Here is a 26,088-nt window from a genome sequence, read left to right on the forward strand (position 1 = left end):
TGATCCGATTGTATTTCTGTGGGTTGTCCATATCTAGTAAGGAATTCAAGTAACTCCTCCACAATCCTTTTAGCTGTAATATTACGTACTGGAATGACCTCTGGAAACCTAGTAGGCACATCCATGATAGTCAAAAGATATTGATTCCCACTTTTTGTTTTATGAAGCTGTCCTACACAATCGATTAGGACCCTTGTCATGGTGCATATAGGCACCAACGATATATAGGTAAAAAAATGTATGAGAGCCTACAATCAGAATTTAGGGAGTTAGGAGATAAGTTAAAAAGTAGGACCTCAAAGGTAGTAATCTCAGGATTGCTACCAGTGCCACGGGACAGTCAGAGTGGAAATTCAAGAATAGTCAGAATGAATACGTGGCTTGAGAGATGGTGCAGGAGGGAGGGGTTCAGATTTTTGGGACATTGGAACCGGTTCTGGGGGTGGTGGGACCATTACAAACCAGATGGTCTACACCTGGGCAGGACTGGAACCAATGTCCTAGGGGGTGATTTTGCTAACACTGTTGGGGAGATTTTAAACTAATATGGCAGGGGGATGGGAACCAGATTAGGATGTTAGAGGTCAGTAAAGAAGCAGCAACTAAAGCCAGTAAGGTACGAGACAATAAACTCAATGTGACTAAGGGGAAGAGTAGACAGGGAAGAGATGATGAACGCAAAGGTGGTCTGAGGTGCATTTGTTTTAATGCGAGAAGTGTAGCAGGTAAGGCAGATGAATTTAGGGCTTGGATCAGTACCTGGGAATATAATGCTATTGGTATTACTGAGACTTGGTTGAGGGAAGGGCAGGACTGGCAACTGAATATCCCAGGGTATAGAGACTTCAGGAGGGATAGAGAGGGAGGTAGAAGGGGTGGAGGAGTTGCATTACTCGTCAGAGATGATACCACAGCTGTGATTAAGGAGGGCACGATGGAGGATTCGAGCACTGAGGCAATATGGGTGGAGCTGAGAAATAGGAAGGGTGCAGTAACATTACTACAGGCCTCCCAAAAGCGAGCATGAAGTAGAGGTACAAATATGCAGACAGATTATAGAAAAATGTAGGAGCAATAGGGTGGTTGTGATGGGAGATTTTAACTTCCCTAACATTGAATGGGATTCGTGTAGTGTTGGAGGCGTAGATGGAGCAGAGTTTGTAAGGAGCATCCAGGAGAGTTTTTTTTAGAGCAGTATGTAAATAGTCCAACTCGGGAAGGGGCCATACTGGACCTGGTATTGGGGAATGATCCCGGCCAGGTGGTTGATGTTTCTGTCGGTGATTACTTTGGGAATAGTGATCACAATTCCGTAAGTTTTAGAATACTCATGGACAAGGACAGGAGGGGTCCGAAAGGAAGAGTGCTAAATTGGGGAAAGGCAGAGTATAACAAAATTCGGCAGGAGCTAGGGAATGTGGATTGGAAGCAGCTGTTTAAGGGTAAATCCACATTTGAAATGTGGAAGTCTTTTAAGGAAAGGTTGATTAGAGTGCAGGACAGACATGTTCCTGTGAAAATGAAAGATAGAAATGGCAAGATTAGGGAACCATGGATGACGGGTGAAATTGTGAGACTAGCTACGATGAAAAAGGAAGCATACATAGGATCGAGGCAACTCAAAACTGATGAAGCTTTGGAGGAATATCGGGAAAGTAGGACGAATCTCAAACGCGCAATAAAGAGGGCTAGAAGGGGGTCATGAAATATCTTTGGCTAACAGGGTTAAGGAAAATCCCAAAGCATTTTATTCGTACGTAAGAAGCAAGAGGGTAACGAGAGAAAGGATTGGCCCACTTAAAGACAAAAGAGGAAATTTATGCGTGGACTCAGAGGAAATGGGTGAGATTCTTAATGAGTACTTTGCATCGGTATTCACAAAGGAGAGGGACAAGACGGATGTTGAGGCTAGGGATGGATATTTAAATACTCTTGGTCAAGTTGTCATACGGAAGGGGGAAGTTTTGGGTATTCTAAAAGACATTAAGGTGGACAAGTCCCCAGGACCGGATGGGATCTATCCCAGGTTACTGAGGGAAGTGAGGGATGAAATAGCTGGGGCCTTAACAGATATCTTTGCAGCATCCTTGAGCACGGGTGAGGTCCCGGAGGACTGGAGAATTGCTAATGTTGTCCCTTTGTTTAAGATGGGTAGCAGTGATAGGCAGCATGGTTTTGTGCAAGGAAGGTCATGTCTTACAAACCTAATAGAATTCTTTGAGGAAGTGACAAAGTTAATTGATGAGGGAAGGGCTGTAGATGTCATATACATGGACTTTAGTAAGGCGTTTGATAAGGTTACCTATGGCAGGTTGATGGCAAAAGTGAAGTCGTATGGGGTTCAGGGTGTACTAGCTAGATGGATAAAGAACTGGCTGGGCAACAGGAGACAGAGAGTAGTGGTGGAAGGGAGTGTCTCAAAATGGAGAGAGGTGACTAGTGGTGTTCCACAGGGATCCGTGCTCGGACCACTGTTGTTTGTGATCTACATAAATGACCTGGAGGAAGGTATAGGTGGTCTGATTAGCAAGTTTGCAGATGCTACTAAGATTGGTGGAGTTGCAGATAGCGAGGCGGACTGTCAGAGAATACAACAAAATATAGATAGATTGGAGAGTTGGGCAGAGAAATGGCAGATGGAGTTCAATCCAGGCAAATGCTAGGTGATGCATTTTGGAAGATCAAATTGGAGAGCGGACTATATGGTCAATGGAAGGGTCCTGGGGAAAATTGATGTACAGAGAGATCTGGGAGTTCAGGTCCATTGTACCCTGAAGGTGGCAACGCAGGTTGATAGAGTGGTCAAGAAGGCATACAGCATGCTTGCCTTTCATCGGACGGGGTATTGAGTACAAGAGTTGGCAGGTCATGTTACAGTTGTATAGGGCTTTGGTTAGGCCACATTTGGAATACTGCGTGCAGTTCTGGTCGCCACATTACCAGAAGGATGTGGATGCCTTGGAGAGGGTGCAGAGGAGGTTCACCAGGATGTTGCCTGGTATGGAGGGTGCTAGCTATGAAGAAAGGTTGAGTAGATTAGGATTGTTTTCGTTGGAAAGACGGAAGTTGAGGGGGGACCTGATTGAGGTCTACAAAATTATGAGAGGTATGGACAGGGTGGATAGCAACAAGCTTTTTCCAAGAGTGGGGGTGTCAGTTACAAGGGGTCACGATTTCAAGGTGAGAGGGGGAAAGTTTAAGGGAGATGTGCGTGGAAAGTTTTTTACGCAGAGGGTGGTGGGTGCCTGGAACGCTTTGCCAGCGGAGGTGGTAGAGGCGGGCACGATAGCATCATTTAAGAAGCATCTAGACAGGTATATGAACGGGCGGCAACAGAGGGAAGTAGACCTTGGAAAATAGGCAACAGGTTTAGATAAAGGATCTGGATCGGCGCAGGCTGGGAGGGCCGAATGGCCTGTTCCTGTGCTGTAATTTTCTTTGTTCTTTGTCCCAGAGAGGCTCTGCTTGTCTCTGACAGAGAGTGGGGGGCGGTGTTCAGTATTAGCCTCTGTCCTGTCACCACTTACCGGGTAGATGGTATCGTTGACGACACATTCGCAGTAGGCTGCAGTCACACACTGTCCCGAGCTGCTTCTGTACCTTCCAGCCTCGCAAACACATCCCTGACCAGGCGTGCAGCTCAATGGCGTCACTGCGTAAACATCTTGGCACGATCGTTCACAAGTGCCAGAATCTCCTCTTTGTCCGCTCCATATCTCACCCTCAGCACATTCTAGGGTTCACAGACTGCATGTTAGTATGAGGCATTCCCAACCATTAATCCCACAGCAATCCAATGTGCGAGCAGCTGCGGGGGGGGGGGGGGGGGGGGGGGGGGGGGGGGGTGGCAGCAGTGAGGGGAGAGGAGCAGCAGCGGGGGGAGAGGAGCAGCAGCGGGCGGAGAGGAGCAGCAGCGGGCGGAGAGGAGCAGCAGCGAGGGGAGAGGAGCAGCAGCGGGGGGAGGAGCAGCAGCGGGGGGAGAGGAGCAGCAGCGGGGGGAGAGGAGCAGCAGCGGGGGGAGAGGAGCAGCAGCGGGGGGAGAGAGGAGGAGCAGCAGCGGGGGGAGAGGAGCAGCAGCGAGGGGAGAGGAGCAGCAGCGGGGGGAGAGAGGAGGAGCAGCAGCGGGGGGAGAGGAGCAGCAGCGAGGGGAGAGGAGCAGCAGCGGGGAGAGAGGAGCAGCAGCGGGGGGAAGAGGAGCAGCAGCGGGGGGAGAGGAGCAGCAGCGGGGGGAGAGAGGAGGAGCAGCAGCGGGGGGAGAGGAGCAGCAGCGAGGGGAGAGGAGCAGCAGCGGGGGGAGAGGAGCAGCAGCGGGGGGAGAGGAGCAGCAGCGAGGGGAGAGGAGCAGCAGCGGGGGGAGAGGAGCAGCAGCGGGGGGAGAGGAGCAGCAGCGGGGGGTGAGGAGCAGCAGCGAGGGGAGAGGAGCAGCAGCGAGGGGAGAGGAGCAGCAGCGAGGGGAGAGGAGCAGCAGCGAGGGGAGAGGAGCAGCAGCGAGGGGAGAGGAGCAGCAGCGGGGGGAGAGGAGCAGCAGCGAGGGGAGAGGAGCAGCAGCGGGGAGAGGAGCAGCAGCGGGGGGAGAGGAGCAGCAGCGGGGGGAGAGGAGCAGCAGCGGGGGGAGAGGAGCAGCAGCGAGGGGAGAGGAGCAGCAGCGGGGGGAGGAGCAGCAGCGGGGGGAGAGGGGCAGCAGCGGGGGGAGGAGCAGCAGCGGGGGGATAGGGGCAGCAGCGGGGGGAGAGGAGCAGCAGCGGGGGAGAGGGGCAGCAGCGGGGGGGAGAGGAGCAGCAGCGGGGGGAGAGGAGCAGCAGCGGGGGGAGAGGAGCAGCAGCGGGGGAGAGGAGCAGCAGCGGGGGGAGAGGAGCAGCAGCGGGGGGGAGAGGAGCAGCAGCGGGGAGAGGAGCAGCAGCGGGGGGAGAGGAGCAGCAGCGAGGGAGAGGAGCAGCAGCGGGGAGGAGGAGCAGCAGCGGGGGGGAGAGGGGGCAGCAGCGGGGGGAGGAGCAGCAGCGGGGGGAGAGGGGCAGCAGCGGGGGGAGAGGAGCAGCAGCGGGGGAGAGGGGCAGCAGCGGGGGGGGAGAGGAGCAGCAGCGGGGGGAGAGGAGCAGCAGCGGGGGGGAGAGAGCAGCAGCGGGGGAGAGAGAAGCGCAGCGGGGAGAGAGGAGCAGCAGCGGGGGAGAGGAGCAGCAGCGGGGGGGAGAGGAGCAGCAGCGGGGGGAGAGGAGCAGCAGCGGGGGAGAGGAGCAGCAGCGGGGGAGAGGAGCAGCAGCGGGGGGAGAGGGCAGCAGCGGGGGAGAGGAGCAGCAGCGGGGGGGAGAGGAGCAGCAGCGGGGGAGAGAGGAGCAGCAGCGGGGAGGGGCAGGAGCGGGGGAGAGGAGCAGCAGCGGGGGGAGAGGAGCAGCAGCGGGGGAGAGGAGCAGCAGCGGGGGGAGAGGAGCAGCAGCGGGGGGAGAGGAGCAGCAGCTGGGGAGGAGAGGAGCAGCAGCGGGGGAGAGAGGTAGCAGCAGCGGGGGGAGAGGAGCAGCAGCGGGGGGAGAGGAGCAGCAGCGGGGGAGAGGGAGCAGCAGCGGGGGGAGAGGAGCAGCAGCGGGGGGAGAGAGGAGCAGCAGCGGGGGAGAGGGAGCAGCAGCCGGGGGGAGAGGAGCAGCAGCGGGGGAGAGAGGAAGCAGCAGCAGCAGCGGGGGGAGAGGAGCAGCAGCGGGGGGAGAGGAGCAGCAGCGAGGGGGAAGAGGAGCAGCAGCGGGGGAAGAGGAGGAGCAGCAGCGGGGGGAGATGGAGCAGCAGCGGGGGGAGAGGAGCAGCAGCGGGGGGAGAGGAGCAGCAGCGGGGGGAGAGGAGCAGCAGCGGGGGAGAGGGGCAGCAGCGGGGGGGAGAGGAGCAGCAGCGGGGGGAGAGGAGCAGCAGCGGGGGGAGAGGAGCAGCAGCGGGGGAAGAGGAGGACTTTTTTTATCCGTCCTTAGGACGTGTGCGTCGCTGTGCCAGCATTTATTGCCGATCCCTAATTGCCCTTCAGGGGGTAGTTACTAGTCAGCCACGTTGCTGTGGGTCTGGAGTCACATGTAGGCCAGACCGGGTAAGGGCGGCAGATTTCCTTCCCTAAAGGACATTAGTGAACCAGATGGGTTTTACAACAATCGACAAGGGTTTCATGGTCATCTTTAGACTTTTAATTCCAGATATTTTATTGAGTTGAAGGTGGGATTGGAACCCGGGTCTCCGGAGCATTACCCTGTTTCTCTGGATTACTCGTCCCGCGACAATACCACTCCACCACCGCCTCCCCGGTCCGACAGCAAAGCCTGGTCTCCAGTCCTTTCGGATTCCCGGCCACTGGGCCAAGACCTCGCTCGCTGGGACCGTGCAGTGGTTGATGTGCAATAACCTCCCCCCATTTGAAGAATCCACACAGGCATCTTCCAGCCCAACCACACCCCACCCACCCAAATGGATTTCGGGACCTGGAATGTCAGGACCCCCCTGGACAACCCCAACAAGCTGAACTTCGCTCCGCCATCATATCCCGGCACCTCCGCCACCATCATATCCCAGCACCTCCGCCACCATCATATCCCAGCACCTCCTCCGCCATCATATCCCAGCACCTCCTCCACCATCATATCCCAGCACCTCCTCCGCCATCATATCCCAGCACCTCCCCCAACATCATATCCCAGCACCTCCTCCGCCATCATATCCCAGCACCTCCTCCGCCATCATATCCCAGCACCTCCTCCGCCATCATATCCCAGCACCTCCTCCGCCATCATATCCCAGCACCTCCTCCGACATCATATCCCAGCACCTCCTCCGCCATCATATCCCAGCACCTCCTCCGCCATCATATCCCAGCACCTCCGCCACCATCATATCCCAGCACCTCCACCACCATCATATCCCAGCACCTCCGCCACCATCATATCCCAGCACCTCCACCATCATATCCCAGCACCTCCTCCGGCATCATATCCCAGCACCTCCTCCGCCATCATATCCCAGCACCTCCACCGCCATCATATCCCAGCACCTCCACCACCATCATATCACAGCACCTCCTCCGCCATCATATCCCAGCACCTCCGCCACCATCATATCCCAGCACCTCCTCCGCCATCATATCCCAGCACCTCCTCCGCCATCATATCCCAGCACCTCCTCCACCGCTATCATATCCCAGCACCTCCTCCGCCATCATATCCCAGCACCTCCTCCACCGCTATCATATCCCAGCACCTCCTCCGGCATCATATCCCAGCACCTCCTCCGCCATCATATCCCAGCACCTCCTCCTCCGCCATCATACCCCAGCACCTCCACCACCATCATATCCCAGCACCTCCTCCGCCATCATGTCCCAGCACCTCCTCCGCCATCATATCCCAGCACCTCCTCCGCCATCATATCCCAGCACCTCCACCGCCATCATATCCCAGCACCTCCACCACCATCATATCCCAGCACCTCCGCCACCATCATATCCCAGCACCTCCTCCGCCATCATGTCCCAGCACCTCCTCCGCCATCATATCCCAGCACCTCCGCCACCATCATATCCCAGCACCTCCACCACCACCATCATATCCCAGCACCTCCTCCGCCATCATATCCCAGCACCTCCTCCTCCATCATATCCCAGCACCTCCTCCTCCATCATATCCCAGCACCTCCTCCTCCATCATATCCCAGCACCTCCTCCGCTATCATATCCCAGCACCTCCTCCGCCATCATATCCCAGCACCTCCACCGCCTCAACACCAATGTCACCGCCCTGAGTGAGACACAACTGGCAGGAGACAGCAGCTTAAAGAACGAGGTGGCGGATACACCTTCTTCTGGGAATGCAACCCAGAAGAAGAATGTCGTCCCTACGGTGTCAGCTTCATTGTAAGAGACAAATTGGTCGAAAGTCTAAAACAAAGCAAGATTGTGCCGGAGCGTGGCGACTTTGCGATAAATCCTCTTCCTACATCTCTTATAACCGTACTAACCTTCTGAAACTTAATTCTAACACAAACATTATCTCTAACCATGCTCTCTTTATGTTTACAAGTTGGAGATCCTCCGATGTCTGTGGATTGACCCACGTGACCCAACCTCGCCTGAAACTCAACCCGGCCCCCAAAGCGCCGCTCTGGCCTCCAACCACGCGGCCGGCCTGGTTGACCTGGAGAAGGCAGTTCAGCACCCGACTCACTGGAAGAAGAGGAAGGAAATCGACGAGGAGATCTGACGTCAAGAACGCGAACACCCCCCCCCGCGGCACACCAATCCCCCTCAAGGCGACACTGAAACTGCAACCAGAGCCTAGGGCCCCTCCAGATGCAATCACTTACCTCCCACAAGGTCAGAATTCTCCCATCGGACTCCAGGATCATCCAGCCGCAGCTGCCGACCGAGGAAGCGATGGAAACGCAGCGGTCTGCAGGTTAGATTGAAGGAACAGAGACATGGCTCACCCCCGCCTCACCGGACTGTGCCATACAACCTGAAGGCTTCTCTATTCACCGGGTGAACTGCACGGCATCTTCAGGCAAAGCGAAGGGTGGAGGGGTTTGCCTCCTCATCAACTCCTCCTGGTGCTTGGATGTGGCGACCCTGGCGACCTACTGCTCCCCAGACCTGGAATACCTGACCGTGAGGTGCCGCCCATACTATCTTCCACGTGAGTTCACTTCAGCCATTATCACAGCGGTCCCCATCCCACCCCAGGCAGAAGTGAGGAAGGCGCTGGACGAACTGTACACAGTTATATACAACTACGAAACAGAACATCCGGAGGCCCTGTTCATCGTGGCCGGAGACTTCAACAAAGCCAACCTCAAGAGTGTGCTGCCAAAATTTCACCAGCACATCTCCTGTCCCACCAGGGGCGACAACACTCTTGACCACTGCTACTCAAAAATAAAGGGCGCCTACCGTTCCATCCCCCGACCGCACTTTGGGAAATCAGACCATAAGACTGTGCTCCTTCTCCCGGCATACAAGCAGAAACTCAAGCGGGAGAATCCAGCTAAGAAGGTTGTGCAGTGCTGGTCCGAGGAGACAGAAGAGCTTTTACGTGACTGCTTGGAGACAGTGGACTGGTCCATATTTAAGAACTCAGCGACCAATTTAAATGAGTATGCCACCACCGTCACAGACTTCATCAGCAAATGTGTGGACGACTACGTGCCAAAGAAAGCAGTACGTACGTTTCCCAACCGGAAACCATGGCTCAACCGCGAGATTGACTCCCTACTGAAGGACAGATCTGAGGCGTTCAAGGCAGATGACCCTGTCCTATACAAGAAATCCAGGTACGACCTCCGCAAAGCCATCCAAGATGCCAAGAGACAATATCGGACCAAGCTAGAGTTACAGACTGACATCACGGACTCTTGTTGGTTATGGCAAGACTTAGAAAACATAACAGGCTACAAAGCGAAGCCGAGCAGCATCTCCAGCAGCAGTACACCCCTCCTCGATGAACTCAATGCATTCTATGCTTTTGTGAGCAGAGAGCCAGCAGAGAGCCAACAATCCGCTGTCGAGTGACCCATCACCCAAACCCACCATCACAGCTTCTGAAGTCAGATCGGCCTTCCTGAAAGTGAACCCACGGAAGGCGACGGGCCTGGACGGGATCCCTGGTCGTGCACTCAGAGCCTGCGCATACCAGCTGGCAGAGGTATTCACAGACATCTTTAACCTGTCCCTACTCCACTCCGAGGTCCGCACCTGCTTCAAGAAGACCACCACCATACCGGTACCAAAGAAGAACCAGGCAACATGCCTCAATGACTACCGTCCGGTGGTCCGGACATGTAACATAATGAAGTGCTTCGAGAGGTTGGTCAAGAGACACACCGGGCTGTATTCCCCACGCCGGTGTAAAAACGCTGCCGTTTCACTCCCCAGTTTCCTGCAAAATATAAAGAGCAATTCACTTACTTGCAGGGGGCTAGGAGGGGCCCGGAGAGTTTCACGCAGCTTTGGCTGCAGATTCGGACCACCGCACTTCCACTTCTGAGTCTGCTCCCCAGCGACCTCTCCGAGCGCCATGGCAGACTCGGACCGTGGACCAAGGCCAAGAAACAAGATCCCCCCGATCGGCCGCGCGGCACAGTATCGGACTGGCCCGATGGCTGTCCCAGCAACCCCCCCCCCCCAGTGCTGTATGGACTGATTAGACTGTATGCAGAACAATATTTTTCACTGCACTTTGGTTCACATGGTAATAAATCTAAATCTAGTCTCAACAAAGCCCCCTGAGGCCTCCTAAACCTCCGGCTTATCCGGGCTCAGAAACACATCACAGCCGTCAGTGCCCATGCCCCGAGACAAAAGAGGCATTCTACTCCAGCCTCGACCAAATGGTGTCCCACATGCCCAAGGGAGACAAGCTGATTCTCCTCAGCAACTTCACAAACCTTTGGGAAGGCGTGTTAGGCAGGGGAGGTGTGGGGTAAACGAAGGTAGAGCCCTCCTCCTAACAACATGTTCAGAACATGACCTGGTCATCACCAAAACCCTGTTCCACCAGAGGGACAAGCAGAAGACGTCATGGCAACACCCCCGCTTCCAGCACTGGTACCTAATAGCCTGTACCATCATCCAGGCAAGGGACCGCAAAGACATCCACATCACCCGCAGCTCAACCGGAGTGGACAACGATTGGACTGACCACCGACTAACCCACTCCACCATCTCCATCACCCTGGCCTCAAACCAACACAAGCAGAAGAAACTCTGCCTGTGGAGACTCAATGTTGCTGGACTCAGACACCCCGAGAAGAAGCAACTGCTCAGTCGGTGCCTCACAGCTAACCTGGCGACGAGAATGAGCCAGAGCCGCAGAACGCCCACAGCGCCCGGTCCGCCATAGTCAGCAGCTGCGATGAGATACTCGGGCTCTCGACCAGGAAACACCAGGATTGGTTCAACAAGAATGATCAGAAGGTGCAGGGTGGCTTTTACCACAAGCGCAAGGTGTTCCGGAACTGGCAGCTCCAGCAAAACTGGAGCGAGAGGAAACAAGCTGACAGGCCAAGGAGCAACAAAGAACTCACGGCCTAAAGAACAGACGGTGGGTGGAAAGAGTGCAGGAGACTCAGCAACTCACCGACAACCCAATGTGAGCGGCTTCTTCAGTGCAATTAAAACAGTGGCTGACACAGTGGTTAGCACTGTTGCTTCACTGCGCCAGGGTCCCAGGTTCGATACCCAGCTGGATCACTGTCTGTGCGGAGTTTGCACGTTCTCCCTGTGTCTGCGTGGGTTTCCTCCCACAGTCCAAAGACATGCAGGTTAGGTGGATTGGCCATGATAAATTGCCCCTTGGTGTCCAAAAGGGTTCGGTCGGGTTACTGGGTTACAGGGATAGGGTGGGGGCGTGGGCTTAAGAAAGGTGCTTTTTCCAAGGGCCAGTGGTGATTCGATGGACGGAGAGACAGTCAATGCCGCTGGAGAGAACACTTCAAAGACCTCCTCACCGAGACACAGCCTTTGACACAAGCATCCTCGACATCATCCCACAACATGCTACCCGCCACCACCTCAGCGCAACTCCAGCTCGCCATGTGGTCGAAAAGGCCATCCGACAGCTGAACAACAACAAGGCCTCTGGTGTAGATGGAATCCATGCAGAAAGACTGAAATGTGGTGGCGATGCACTCAGACAAGAATCCACAACCTCATCAGCTTTGGCTGGAAGGAAGGAGCATGCCGGGAGATCTCAGTGATGTGTTAATTGTGACCATCTTCAAGAAAGGAGACAGGCCTGACTGTGAAAATTACAGAGGGGTCTTTGTTACGGGAAAGATCATCGCAAGAATCTTCCTCAACCGCCTCCTCCCAGTGGCTGAAGAGCTCCTCCCTGAGTCTCAGTGTGGCTTCCACCCATCAAGAGGCTCAGTGGACATGATCTTCAACGCGGGACAGATCCAGGAAAAGTGCAGGGAGCAGCACCAACCTCTGTCCATGGCCTTCTTCGATCTCGCAAAGGCCTTCAACTCTGTCAACCATGAGGGATTGTGGAGCATCTCTTCAAATTCGTTTGCCTGCGGAAATTCATCACCATTCTCCGCCAGCTCGCTGATGACATGCAAGCCGTGATCCTCACCAACGTTACCATAGACCTAATCCATGTACAAACTGGGGTCAAACAGGGGCTGCGTCATTGCACCAAAGCTCTTCTTCATCTTCCTCTCAGCAACACTCCACCCATCATCCTGAAGCTCCCGCTGGAGTGAAGCTAACCTACCGGACAAGCGGGAAACTGTTCAACCTGCGACTTCTCCAGGCCAGAACCAAGACCCAACCTCTGTCATCGAGCTGCAGAATGCAGGCGACGCCTGTGTGTGCGCACATTCGGAGGCTGAGCTACAAACCATCGTCGACACATTCACTGAGGGATGTGAGAGAATGGGCCTCAGACTAAACACCCGGAAAACACAGGTTCTCTACCAGCCCACTCCTGCCGCACAAAACTGCCCCACGGTCATCAAGGTCTACGGTGAGCCCCTGGACAATGTGAATCATTTCCCAGACATCGGGAACCTCCTCTCAGTGCGAGCAGATATTAATGCCGAAATCCAGCATTGACTCCAATGCGCCAGTGCAGTCTCCAGACTCCTGAGGAACAGAGTGTTTTAAGACTGAAACGTCAGACCCAGCGCCAGGCTCATGGCCAACAGAGCAGCTGTGGTCCCCACCCTCCTGTATCCATCAGAAACATGGACATTGTACAGTAGACACCTCAAATCCCTGGAGGGACATCATCAGCGTTGCCTCCGCAAAATCCTGCAAATCCACTGGCAGAATGGACCAACCAATGCGAGTGTCCTCTCCCAGGCCAATATCCCCAGTATCGAGGCACTGGTCACTCTTGGCCAGCTGCGATGGGCGGGGCCACATTGTCCACATGCCCGACACAAGACTCCCGAAACAAGTGCTCTACTCCGAGCTCCGCAATGGCTATCGATCACTAGGAGGGCAGAGGAAACACTACAAGGACTCTCTAAATAAATGCAACATCCCTATCGATACAATGAACAAAGAACAATACAGCACAGGAACAGGCCCTTCGGCCCGCCAAGCCTGTACTGGCCATGATACCACCCTTGGCCGAAACCCTCAGCCCTTCCTTGTGCCGTATCCCTCTATACCCATCCTATCCATGTATTTGTCAAGATGCCTTTTGAACGCCGTTAATGTAACTGCTTCCACAGCCTCCCCTGGCAACGTGTTCCAGGCACTCACCACCCTCTGTGTAAAAACCCTGCCTCACACATCTCCTCTAAACTTTGCCCCACGGACCTTAAACCTATGCCCCCTGGTGACTGACCCCTCCACCCTGGGAAAGAGTGCCTGCCCATCCACTCTATCCATGCCCCTCATAATCTTGTAGACCTCTATCAGGTCAGCCCTCAACCTCCGTCTTTCTAATGAAAACAGTCCGAGTCTATTCAGCCTCTCCACATAACTAACACCCTCCAGACCCGGTAACATCCTGGTAAACCTCCTCTGCACCCTCTCCAAAGCCTCCACATCCTTCTGGCAGTGTGGCGACCTGAATTGTGCACAATATTCCAAGTGTGGCCTTACCAAGGTTCTATATAACTGCAGCATGACTTGCCAGTTTTTATACTCGATGACTCATCCAGTGAAGGCAAGCATTCCATCTGCTTTCTTGACCTGTGGGAATCAATTGCCGTAGAACGCACAAACTGGAGAATAAGCATCCACGAAAGCACCTTGATCATTACAGGGTGGAGCACGAGGAGGTCATGTGTAAACAGCGGAAGGAGAGCCCAGAATCAAGAGCATCCCACCCACCCACCTCATCAAACACCACCTTCCGAGCCTGTGGCAGAGTCAGCACACCCAGGAATGGACTATTCACCGTTACAGAACCCACCTCCCTGGAGTGGAAGCAAATCACTCTCGACACTGAGGGATGGCCAGAAAGATGCAATTCAGTGACACAGGTTACTCTCAAATGCTAACCCCAAACCCAAGGAGTTACTGAGATGTGCTTGGGGCTTATTAAGGGCGGGGATGGGGGTTATGAGAGCGACGGGGATGGGAGTCACTGGGAGTTGGGGTGATAGACGCAGAGTGAAGGGCGAGAGGTACTGAGTGGGGGTGGGGGGGGGTGGGGGTTACTGAGAGTGGGGGGTGGGAGATGCTGAGTGGGGGTGGGAGCTGCTGAGTGGGGGTGGGAGCTGCTGAGTGGGGGGTGGGAGTTACTGAGAGTGGGGGTGGGAGCTGCTGAGTGGGGGGGTGGGAGCTGCTGAGTGGGGGTGGGGGTTACTGAGAGTGGGGGGTGGGAGCTGCTGAGTGGGGGTTACTGAGAATGGGGGTGGGAGCTGCTGAGTGGGGGGGGTGGGAGCTGCTGAGTGGGAGGTGGGGGTTACTGAGAGTGGGGATGGGAGCTGCTGAGTGGGGGGTGGGGGTTACTGAGAGTGGGGGTGGGGGCTGCTGAGTGGGGGGTGGGGGTTACTGAGAGTGGGGGTGGGAGCTGCTGAGTGGGGGTGGGAGCTGCTGAGTGGGGGTGGGGGCTGCTGAGTGGGGGGTGGGGTTACTGAGAGTGGGGGTGGGAGCTGCTGAGTGGGGGTGGGAGCTGCTGAGTGGGGGTGGGGGCTGCTGAGTGGGGGGTGGGAGCTGCTGAGTGGGGGGTGGGGTTACTGAGAGTGGGGGTGGGAGCTGCTGAGTGGGGGTGGGAGCTGCTGAGTGGGGGTGGGAGCTGCTGAGTGGGGGTGGGAGCTGCTGAGTGGGGGTGGGAGCTGCTGAGTGGGGGTGGGAGCTGCTGAGTGGGGGTGGGAGCTGCTGAGTGGGGGTGGGCGCTGCTGAGTGGGGGGTGGGGTTACTGAGAGTGGGGGTGGGAGCCGCTGAGGGCGGGTGGGAGCTGCTGAGTGGGGATGGGCGCTGCTGAGTGGGGGTGGGGGCTGCTGAGTGGGGGTGGGGGCTGCTGAGTGGGGGTGGGAGCTGCTGAGTGGGGGGTGGGGGCTGCTGAGTGGGGGTGGGGGCTGCTGAGTGGGGATGGACGCTGCTGAGTGGGGGTGGGGGCTGCTGAGTGGGGGTGGGAGCTACTGAGTGGGGGGTGGGGGCTGCTGAGTGGGGGTGGGAGCTGCTGAGTGGGGGGTGGGGGCTGCTGAGTGGGGGTGAGAGCTGCTGAGTGGGGGGTGGGAGCTGCTGAGTGGGGGGTGGGAGCTGCTGAGTGGGGGGTGGGAGCTGCTGAGTGGGGGGTGGGAGCTGCTGAGTGGGGGGTGGGAGCTGCTGCGTGGGTGGGTGGGGGTTACTGAGAGTGGGGGGTGGGAGCTGCTGAGTGGGGGGTGGGGGTTACTGAGAGTGGGGGGTGGGGGTTACTGAGTGGGGGGTGGGAGCTGCTGAGTGGGGGTGGGAGCTGCTGAGTGGGGGTGTGGGGTTACTGAGTGGGGGGGTGGGGGTTACTGAGAGTGGGGGTGGGAGCTGCTGAGTGGGGGTGGGAGCTGCTGAGTGGGGGTGGGAGCTGCTGAGTGGGGGTGTGGGGTTACTGAGTGGGGGGGTGGGGGTTACTGAGAGTGGGGGGTGGGAGCTGCTGAGTGGGGGTGTGGGGTTACTGAGAGTGGGGGGTGGGAGCTGCTGAGTGGGGGTGGGAGCTGCTGAGTGGGGGGTGGGGTTACTGAGAGTGGGGGTGGGAGCTGCTGAGTGGGGGTGGGAGCTGCTGAGTGGGGGTGGGAGCTGCTGAGTGGGGATGGGAGCTGCTGAGTGGGGGTGTGGGGTTACTGAGAGTGGGGGTTGGGAGCTGCTGAGTGGGGGTGGGAGCTGCTGAGTGGGGGTGGGGGTTACTGAGAGTGGGGGGTGGGAGCTGCTGAGTGGGGGGTAGGAGCTGCTGAGTGGGGGGTGGGGGCTGCTGAGTGGGGGTGGGAGCTGCTGAGTGGGGGGTGGGGTTTAGGGTTAGGGTTACTGAGAGTGGGGGTGGGAGCTGACGAGAGTCTGGAATGTTATGACTTCCGTCTCTTTGTGTGCAATGTGGACTTGGTGTGAATTGTTCTTACCTTCACAATCGGATTCTGAACAATGGAAAACTCCCCTCCGACAGACACTGCAAAGAAAATTATCCAAATATTAAACTCAGCAAGAATTGGGGAATATTGTAAGACTGTGCCCCATTAATAAATCCCAGAATATTCTTTGCTTCATTAACTGTTCTCTCCAACTGTTCTGCCCCCTTCAATGATCTGTGCACAGGTACACCCAGCTCCCTCTGCTCCTGCTCCCCTTTAAGAATTTTACCCCTTATTTTATATTTTTATTTATTTTATATTTGTCTCTCCATGTTCTTCCTTCCAAAATGCATCATCTCCCACTTCTCCACATTGAACCTTATTTGCCTCCTCTCTGCCCACTCCACCAAATTGTCCTTTTGAACTTCCAGCTATTACCTTCAATCACAATTTACAATATTTACAAGTTTTGTGCTTGCCTCTAAGATCTGGATTATTATTATATATCAGGAAAAGCAAGAGTCCAAAAACTGACCCCTGGGAAACTTCACTACAAATCTTGCTCCAGCCATTGATCATTTCTCGGCTTCATATTATTCAGCCCAATTTGTGTTCATGTGGCTCAAGTCTGTTGTGTGGGACACAAACATCAAAGTACAGAACGCTTTCTGAAAGTCCATCACATCAACAACATTACCCTCATCGACCTTTTCAATTTCCTATCGCAAGTTAGTTACACAGTTTCCCCATTAGGAATCCATTCTGCCTCTTCTTAATCAATCCACATTTTCCCATGTGACTACTAACCCTCTCCTGAATAATTGTTCGCAGAAGCAAACTAAGATGAGTGGTAAAGCGAAAAGTGCCGAGGATACTGGAAGTCTGCAGAGGGATTTGGATAGGTTAAGTGAATGGGCTCGGGTCTGGCAGATGGAATACAATGTTGACAAATGTGAGGCTATCCATTTTGGTAGGAATAACAGCAAACGGGATTATTATGTAAACGATAAAATATTAAAGCATGCCGCTGTGCAGAGAGACCTGGGTGTGCTAGTGCATGAGTCACAGAAGGTTGGTTTACAGGTGCAACAGGTGATTAAGAAGGCAAATGAAATTTTGTCCTTCATTGCTAGAGGGATGGAGTTTAAGACTAGGGAGGTTATGTTGCATTTGTATAAGGTGTTAGTGAGGCCACACCTGGAGTATTGTGTTCAGTTTTTTGAAGAATAAAGGGATTAAGGGTTATGGTGTTCGGGCTGGAAAGTGGAGCTGAGTCCACAAAAGATCAGCCATGATCTCATTGAATGGCGGAGCAGGCTCGAGGGGCCAGATGGCCTACTCCTGCTCCTAGTTCTTATGTTCTTATGTTCTAAGCCTGTTCATCACTGACGTTAAACTGTGCACCCAGTGATTTTAAACTCTACTGTTAGTTGGATTTGATGACTGGTCCTTTCATTGGTCCAGCAGTAGACACAATATGAAATGGGTTTTTGGGGCTTGATCTCTATTCTCAGTTACCATCCCTGAGCCAATGAGACTGACCATACTCACCATATATTGCAGTTGTGATGGATCATTGCTCCAGCTGTGTAATCCCTCTGCCAATCTTCATTGGAAAAGTTGGTGATCCACGGGATTGATGAGTTGAGTAAGGAACATCGACATTCCTCAGGCAGCACACAAAGCTCATCTTGTAGAATCTGGTCAACAATAATGACAAGGAGGTGATTCACTGGGAAGGGGGGGGGGGGGGTGACTTATCCGGAAGGGCAATATATCGTAAATGTCACAATTTGTTTGGATCAGCAGAGAGGCCTTGATGTTCATAATAATAATAATAATTGTTTATTGTCACAAGTAGACTTCAATGAAGTTACCGTGAAAAGGCCCTAGTCTAGAGGAATACAGAGGAAGATCAAAAAGCACGAAGCACTGCAGATAGCCCAGACGAGTATCAGAAGGTCAGGGACAAAGTAAAACAGGAAATGGGGAAATCAAAGAGAGGGCATGAAAAAATTAGCGAGTAAAGTTCAAGAAAGCCCAAAGATGTTTTATCAGTATATTAATGGTAAAAGGTTAGTTAAGGAAACACAGTGGGGCCTATCAGAGATGAAGAGGGGAACTGTGTGTCGATGCAGAGGCTGTGGGGGAAGGGTTTCAAATGAATATTTTGTCTCTTTGTTTACAACAGAAATGGATGATGCAGATATAGTCATCCAGGAGGATCACTGTGATACTGGATGGGATAATTATAAATAGAGAGGAAGTACTTGAAGGGTAGGAATCCTTGAAAGTTGCAAACTCGCCAGGGCCAGGTGGATTGTTTCCGAGGCTACTGAAGGAGGTCAGGGAGGAGATAGCAGATGCTCAGGAGGATGATTTTCCAATCCTCACTAGACACAGGAGAGGTACCAGACGACTGGACAAATACAAACGTGGTCCCATTGTTTAAAAAGAGATCGAAGGAAATGCCGAACAATTATAGGCCAGTTAGTCTTAGGTTGGTGGTGGGCAAATTATTAAAATCAATCCTGAGAGATAGGATTAACTGTCACTGATAAAGGCATGGACTCGTCAGGGATGGTCAGAATGGATTTGTTAAAGGAAGGTCTTGCCTCACAAATTTGATTAAATTCTTTGAGACAGTGACAAGAAGGGTTGATGAAGGTAACGCGGTGGATGTGGTGTACATGGGGCTAGAATCCCCGTTTCTTGGTCTAAGTGTTGACGCCAATGGAGGATCGGGGTGTTCCATGTCAGAAAAATCGGCGCCACACCCGCACCGATTCTACTACTGGTGAGGGGCTAGCACCAGCACAGCGCAGAACACCATCGAAACCCACAGAAATGGTGCGGGACTTGCCGGGTCCCTGATGGACACTCACAGGGCTGACAAGCTGCAGCCACGTGTAGACTATATACCCCCCCCACACACACACAGACACACACAGAACTATACACCCCTCCCCACACACACACACACACACACACACACACACACAGATCAGGGCTGAAAAGATGGGACACGTTGTGCTGGAGCGTCCGTACAGCTGATGGGTCGACTCGGGTCACCCAAGGGGGGGTCACCGATACGACCCAGTGCACCAGGTTTAAAGCGGGTGGTCACTGGCATGTGCAGCTGCATGGCTGCCTTGCCGGCTGCGGTAATGGTGTTGTGTACCCATCCATCCCGACCCTAAGACTAAGATTGGTGGAGTTGCAGATAGCGAGGAGGACTGTCAGAGAATACAACAAAATATAGATAGATTGGAGAGTTGGGCAGAGAAATGGCAGATGGAGTTCAATCCAGGCAAATGCGAGGTGATGCATTTTGGAAGATCAAATTCAAGAGCGGACTATATGGTCAATGGAAGGGTCTTGGGGAAAATTAATGTACAGAGAGATCTGGGAGTTCAGGTCCATTGTACCCTGAAGGTGGCAATGCAGGTCGATAGAGTGGTCAAGAAGGCATACAGCGTGCTTGCCTTCATCGGACGGGTACAAGAGTCGGCTGGTCATGTTACAGTTGTATAGGGCTTTGGTTAGGCCACATTTGGAATACTGCGTGCAGTTCTGGTCGCCACATTACCAGAAGGATGTGGATGCTTTAGGGAGGGTGCAGAGAAGGTTCACCAGGATGTTGCCTGGTATGGACGGTGCTAGCTATGAAGAAAGGTTGAGTAGATTAGGATTGTTTCGTTGGAAAGACAGAGGTTGAGGGGGGACCTGATTGAGGTCTACAAAATTATGAGAGGTATGGACAGGGTGGATAGCAACAAGCTTTTTCCCCAGAGTGCGGGTGTCAGTTACAAGGGGTCACGATTTCAAGGTGAGAGGGCGAAAGTTTAAGGGAGATGTGCGTGGAAAGTTTTTTATGCAGAGGGTGGTGGGTGCCTGGAACGCTTTGCCAGCGGAGGTGGTAGAGGCGGGCACGATAGCATCATTTAAGATGCATCTAGACAGATACATGAACGGGCGGGGAACAGAGGGAAGTAGATCCTTGGAAAATAGGCAAGAGGTTTAGATAAAGGATCTGGATCGGCGCAGGCTGGGAGGGCCGAAGGGCCTGTTCCTGTGCTGTAATTTTCTTTGACCCCACAGCCCATCTCCCGGCCACCCCCACTACTTCCCCCGGCCCTGGCTAAAGCCCCCTGGCCTGCGACACGACTGTTGGTGAATATGGCGGTGCTGGAAACTGTCCGTACGCCCTCTCTCTCTCTCAGCAGCCAGCATTCCAGGTTCACGGGTTCTGAGCGCGCCGTCGGGAACACGGCCCATCGGAGGCGGAGAATCGTGGGTGCGCCCACTAATGATATGTGAATGGTGATTAAACCATGTGTGTGTCACATTGACGCTGTTTTAGAAGAGGCGGAGCATTGCGATTCGGTATCAAACTGGCACCTGCCACGATTTCAGCCCGATCACACATCCCAATTTCGGAGTCGGCCAACGGAGAATCCCGCCCATTGATTTTAGCAAGGCATTTGACAACGTTCCGCCTGGCAGATTGGCCAAGAAAGTGAAAGACCATGGCATACAGGGCAAAGTGACAAACCAGATAAAAAGTTGGCTCAGTAACAGATTGATTGATTGATTTGATTTATTGTCACATGTACCGAAGTACAGCAAAAAGTATTTTTCTGCGGCCGAGGGAACGTACACAGTAGACACAAGAATAATCACCAGGGAACATTGACAAATGGTCCATCGACAAACAGTGATTGGTTACAGTGCGGAACAAGGGGCCAAACAAAGTAAATACATGAGCAAGAGCAGCATAGGGCGTCGTGAATAGTGTTCTTCCAGGGAACAGATCAGTCCGAGGGGGAAGTCGTTGAGGAGTCTTGTAGCTGTGGGGAAGAAGCTGTTCCTATCTCTGGATGTGCGAGTCTTCAGACTTCTGTACCTTCTGCCTGATGGAAGGCTCTGGAAGAAGGCAATGCCTGGGTGGGAGGGGGTCTCTGATAATGCTGTCTGCCTTCCTGAGGCAGTGGGAGGTGTAGACAGAATCAATGTGGGGGTGGCAAGCTTGTGTGATGCGTTGGGCTGAGTTCACCACACTTGTGATCTTGTACCGAGCAGTTGCCATACCAGGCTGTGATGCAGCCGGATAGGATGCTCTCTATGGCACATCTGCAGAAGTTTGTGAGAGTCGATGCAGACATGCCAAATTTCTTTAGCTTCTGCAAGAAGTAGAGGCGTTGTTGGGCTTTCTTGACTGTTACATCAACGTGAGTGGACCAGGACAGACTGTTGGTGATGGTGACCCCCAGGAACTTAAAGCTACCAACCATCTCCACTTTGGAGCCATTGATGCAGACGGGAGTGTGTGTCATGCAGGAAACAACACTTCCAATACCTACAGGAACTACAGGAAATAACACTTCCAATACCTTGTCCCACTCTATGCTAATTTGCTCAAGAACCTCACAGTCTCTCTCCGAGTTCCATATCTACCTCCTCAATCTCTTGGGTGTAGACAGATGTGAAATATTCGTTCAACACCCCACCAATGTCCTCTGGCTCCACCCACAAATTTCCCTCTTGGTCCCTAATGGACCCCACTCTTTCCCTGGTTATCCTCGTCACATTGATTTACTTATAGAATATCTTGGGATTTTCCCTACATTTAGCAGCTAGAGATTTCTCATATCCCCTCTTTGTTCTCCTAATTGCTTTGTTAAGTTCCTGCACTTTCTGTACTCCACTATGCCTCTGATGATTTGCTCCCTTGTTGTCACTAAAAGCCTCTCTTCCTTTTCATTGTGTCCTGAATATCTCTGGTCATCCATGTTTCTCTGGGCTTGTTACACCTTCCTATCCGCCCAGAGGGAACATGTTGGGCCTGTACCCTCCCCATTTCCTCTTTTGTTTTAAAATAATTTTTATTGGAATTTTTTACAGAAAATATAACAACAAACAATGAAAAGCAACAATAAAACACCATAATAACTGTAACACCCCCAAGACCGTATCAATACATGTATCACACCTCCCCCCCCCCCTTTCCCCCCCCCCTCCCCCCTTTCCCCCCCCCCCCCCCCCCTTCCTCCCCCCCCCCCCTCCCCCCCCCCCCCCCCCCCCTTCGGGGAGTTCGCTGGACTCCCCGAACACCTGACACACCTGTCTTCGCCCCCAAAGAACCTACTCATCCTAGACCCGGACATGTGGGCCCGGTGCAGCACCTTGAATTGGATGAGGCTAAGCCGTGCACATGAGGAGGAAGAGTTAACCCTCTCCAGGGCATCAGCCCATGTCCCATCCTCGATCTGCTCCCCCAGCACCCCCTCCCACTTAGCTTTCAGCTCCTCTACTGACGCCTCCTCCACCTCCTGCATTACCTTGTAGATATCAGATATCTTCCCCTCCCCGACCCAGACCCCCGAAAGCACCCTGTCACTCACCCCCCTCGCGGGAAGCGAAGGGAATCCCTCCACCTGACATCTAGCAAACGCCTTTACCTGCAGATACCTGAACATGTTCCCCGGGGGGAGCCCAAATTTCTCCTCCAACTCCCCCAAGCTCGCAAACCTCCCATCAATGAACAGGTCCCTCAGCTGTCTGATGCCCGCTCTGTGCCAACCCTGGAACCCCCCATCAATGTTCCCCGGGACGAACCGATGGTTCCCCCTTAACGGAGCCTCCATCGAGCCCCCACTTCCCCCCCTATGTCGCCTCCACTGCCCTCAAATCTTGAGGGTAGCTGCCACCACCGGACTCGTGGTATACCTCGTAGGAGGGAGCGGCCACGGCGCCGTTACCAGGGCCCCCAGGCTTGTATCTCCACAGGACGCCCTCTCCATCCGTTTCCATGCTGCCCCCTCCCCCTCCATCACCCACTTGCGCATCATCGACACATTGGCCGCCCAATAATACCCCGAGAGATTGGGTAACGCCAGCCCCCCACCATCTCTACCCCGCTCCAAGAAGACCCTCTTCACTCTCGGGGTCCCATGAACCCAAACAAAGCTCATGATGCTGCTAGTCACCCTCCTAAAAAAGGCCCTAGGGATAAAATGGGCAAACACTGAAAGAGGAACAAGAACCTCGGGAGAACCGTCATTTTGACGGACTGCACTCTACCCGCCAGCGATAGCGGCACCATGTCCCACCTTTTGAATTCCTCCTCCATCTGCTCCACAAGCCTGGTAAAATTAAGCTTATGGAGAGTCCCCCAACTCCTGGCCACCTGCACCCCCAGGTATCTGAAACTCTTCATTGCCCTCTTAAACGGGAGCCTCCCAATTCCCTCCTCCTGATCACCCGGGTGTACTACAAATACCTCACTCTTACCCAGATTCAGCTTATAGCCCGAGAAGCCCCCAAACTCAGCCAACAGCTCCATCACACCCGGCATTCCCCCCTCTGGGTCCGCCACATACAACAGCAGGTCGTCCGCATACAGCGATACCCTATGTTCTTCCCCACCCCGCACCAGGCCCCTCCACCTCCCCGACTCCCTCAGCGCCAAAGCCAAAGGTTCTATCGCCAGTGCAAAAAGCAAGGGGGACAGGGGGCACACCTGCCTGGTCCCACGGTAGAGCCTGAAGTACTCTGCTCTCCTTCCATTGGTAACTACACTCACCATCGGGGCCTCATAGAGCAACCTCACCCATTTGATGAACCCCTCCCTGAATCCGAACCGCTCCAGCACCTCCCACAGGTACCCCCACTCAACTCTATCAAACGCCTTCTCTGCATCCAGCGCCACCACTATCTCCGCCTCCCCCTCCACCGCCGGCATCATAATGACATTTAACAATCTCCGCACATTCGTGTTGAGCTGCCTTCCCTTGACAAATCCTGTCTGATCCTCGTGTATCACCCCTGGCACACAGTCCTCTATCCTGGTGGCCAGGATCTTCGCCAGCAACTTAGCGTCAACATTGAGGAGCGAGATTGGCCTGTATGATCCACACTGCAAGGGTCCTTATCCCGCTTCAGGATCAGGGAAATCAGCGCCCGTGACATCGTCGGGGGCAAAGCCCCCCCCCCCCCCCCACCCCCCCATGCCTCATTGAAGGCTCGCACCAATAGGGGGCCCACCAGGTCCGCATACTTTTTATAAAATTCCACCGGGAACCCATCCGGCCCCGGCGCCTTTCCTGACTGCATTTGACCAATCCCTCTGACTAGCTCCTCCAACTCTATCGGCGCCCCCAGCCCCTCCACCAGCTCCTCTTGCACCTTTGGGAAACGTAGCCTGTTCATGAAGCTCTCCATCCACCTCCCCCCCCCCCCCCCCATCGGTGGCTCCGACCGGTACAGTTCCTTGTAGAAGTCCCTAAAGACCCCGTTCACCTCTGCCCCCTCTGCACCACATTCCCACCCTTATCCGTCACTCCACCAATTTCCCTAGCCACATCTCGCCTACGGAGCTGATGCGCCAACATCCTGCTCGCCTTCTCCCCCACGCCTTGCGCCCTCCTCCACTGTGTCTCCGCCTTTCTGGTGGTCAACAAGTCGAACTTGGCCTGCAAACTACGCCGTTCCCCCAGCAACCCCTCCTCCGGTGCCTCCGCATATCTCCTATCCACATCTAGGAGCTCCCCCACCAGTCTCTCCCTCTCCCTCCTCTCCCTCCTTTCCCTGTGGGCCCGGATGGAAATCAGCTCCCCCCGGATCACTGCTTTCAGAGCCTCCCAGACCATCCCCACCCGGACCTCCCCCGTGTCGTTGGTCTCAAGATACCCCCTCAATACTTCCCCGGACCCTCCTACACACCTCCTCATCAGCCAGCATCCCCACATCCAGGCGCCACAGCGGGCGCTGGTCCCGCGCCTCCCCCATCTCCAGATCAACCCAGTGCGGAGCATGGTCTGAGATCGCTATGGCCGAATACTCTGCATCCTGCACCTTCGGGATCAATCCCCTGCTCAGGATGAAAAAATCTATTCGGGAATAGACCCTATGGACATGGGAGAAAAAGGAATACTCCCGCGCTCTCGGCCTCCCAAACCTCCAGGGATCCACCCCTCCCATCTGGTCCATGAATCCCCTCAGCACCTTGGCCGCCGCCGGTCTCCTACCCGTCCTTGAACTGGACCGGTCCAGTGGGGGATCCTGCACTGTGTTAAAGTCTCTCCCCATGATCAGGCCCCCTGCCTCCAGGTCTGGAATGCGGCCCAACAAGCGCCTCATGAAGCCAGCATCATCCCAATTCGGGGCATATACATTAACCAGCACCACCTTCTCTCCCTGCAGCCTACCCTTCTCCATAATATATCTGCCCTCCTTGTCCGACACCACCTCAGACGCCTCGAACGCCACCCTCTTCCCCACCAGAATCGCCACCCCCGGTTCTTCGCGTCTAATCCTGAGTGGAAAACCTGCCCCACCCACCCCTTCCTCAGACGAACCTGGTCCGCCACCTTCAGGTGGGTCTCCTGGAGCATAGCCACCTCCGCCTTCAGCCCCTTCAGATGAGAAAATACCCGAGCCCGCTTAACCGGCCCATTCAGCCCCCTCACGTTCCAGGTGATCAGCCGCATCAGAGGGCACCCCGCCCCCCCTCCCCCGCCGACTAGCCATAGCTCATCGACTGCTCGCCCCAGGCCAGCTCGCCCCGCCCGACCCGTTCCCCATGGCGATAACGCCTCTCCTCTACCCCCCCGGCCCACACCAGCTCCTTCCTGGCCATTCCAGCAGCAACCCGGTATCCCCCCCACCCCCCCACCCCCCAGGCTAGGACCCCTCCTAGCCGCGACGCACCCTCCATGGTACTTCCGTGAGTCAGCTGACTTCTGCCGACCCCGGCAACTCCCGCCAAAACCCGGCCCCTCCCGACATGGGGTCGTCCCCCCTCCTGCCACACCTCCTTGGCACCGCTTCAGCGCGGGAAAAAACCAGTTGAGGCCACGCCCCCACCACCAGCTCCACCCCCCCTGCCCCGCAGCGCGAGAAACCAGAGGAAAGCCCGTGCTTTCACACTGCCCCACCCCACCCTTCTGACGCAGCTCCCCAAATTCCAGCTCCACCCCATCCCCCAGCCCCGTACAGAAGAGAAAATTTAAAAAAACAAACCCCCAACATTCCCCACATAACCCAAAACCATACCCAACAGACCCACCCGGAAACAGAGCAAAAAACCAGCATAAAAAACACATGTCAAAGTTACAAAAACAGCAACAGCAA

At 54.7% G+C, this 26,088-nt stretch overlaps 1 protein-coding gene across 1 annotated transcript in view; it reads right to left on the bottom strand.

Annotated features, from left to right (window-relative positions):
• Nucleotides 1-26,088, bottom strand: part of scospondin (subcommissural organ spondin) — a 443,172-nt gene that overhangs the window by 57,853 nt on the left and 359,231 nt on the right. Inside the window, exons 45-47 of the mRNA XM_038810430.1 lie at nucleotides 17,506-17,654; nucleotides 16,006-16,052; nucleotides 3,528-3,733 (exon numbers count right to left, since the gene is read on the bottom strand). Of these exons, the coding sequence (XP_038666358.1) occupies nucleotides 3,528-3,733; nucleotides 16,006-16,052; nucleotides 17,506-17,654 (402 nt within the window). The remainder of the gene's footprint in view (nucleotides 1-3,527; nucleotides 3,734-16,005; nucleotides 16,053-17,505; nucleotides 17,655-26,088) is intronic.

This window comes from Scyliorhinus canicula, chromosome 10 (assembly GCF_902713615.1).
Source record: "Scyliorhinus canicula chromosome 10, sScyCan1.1, whole genome shotgun sequence".
NCBI classification, from domain to species: domain Eukaryota; kingdom Metazoa; phylum Chordata; class Chondrichthyes; order Carcharhiniformes; family Scyliorhinidae; genus Scyliorhinus; species Scyliorhinus canicula.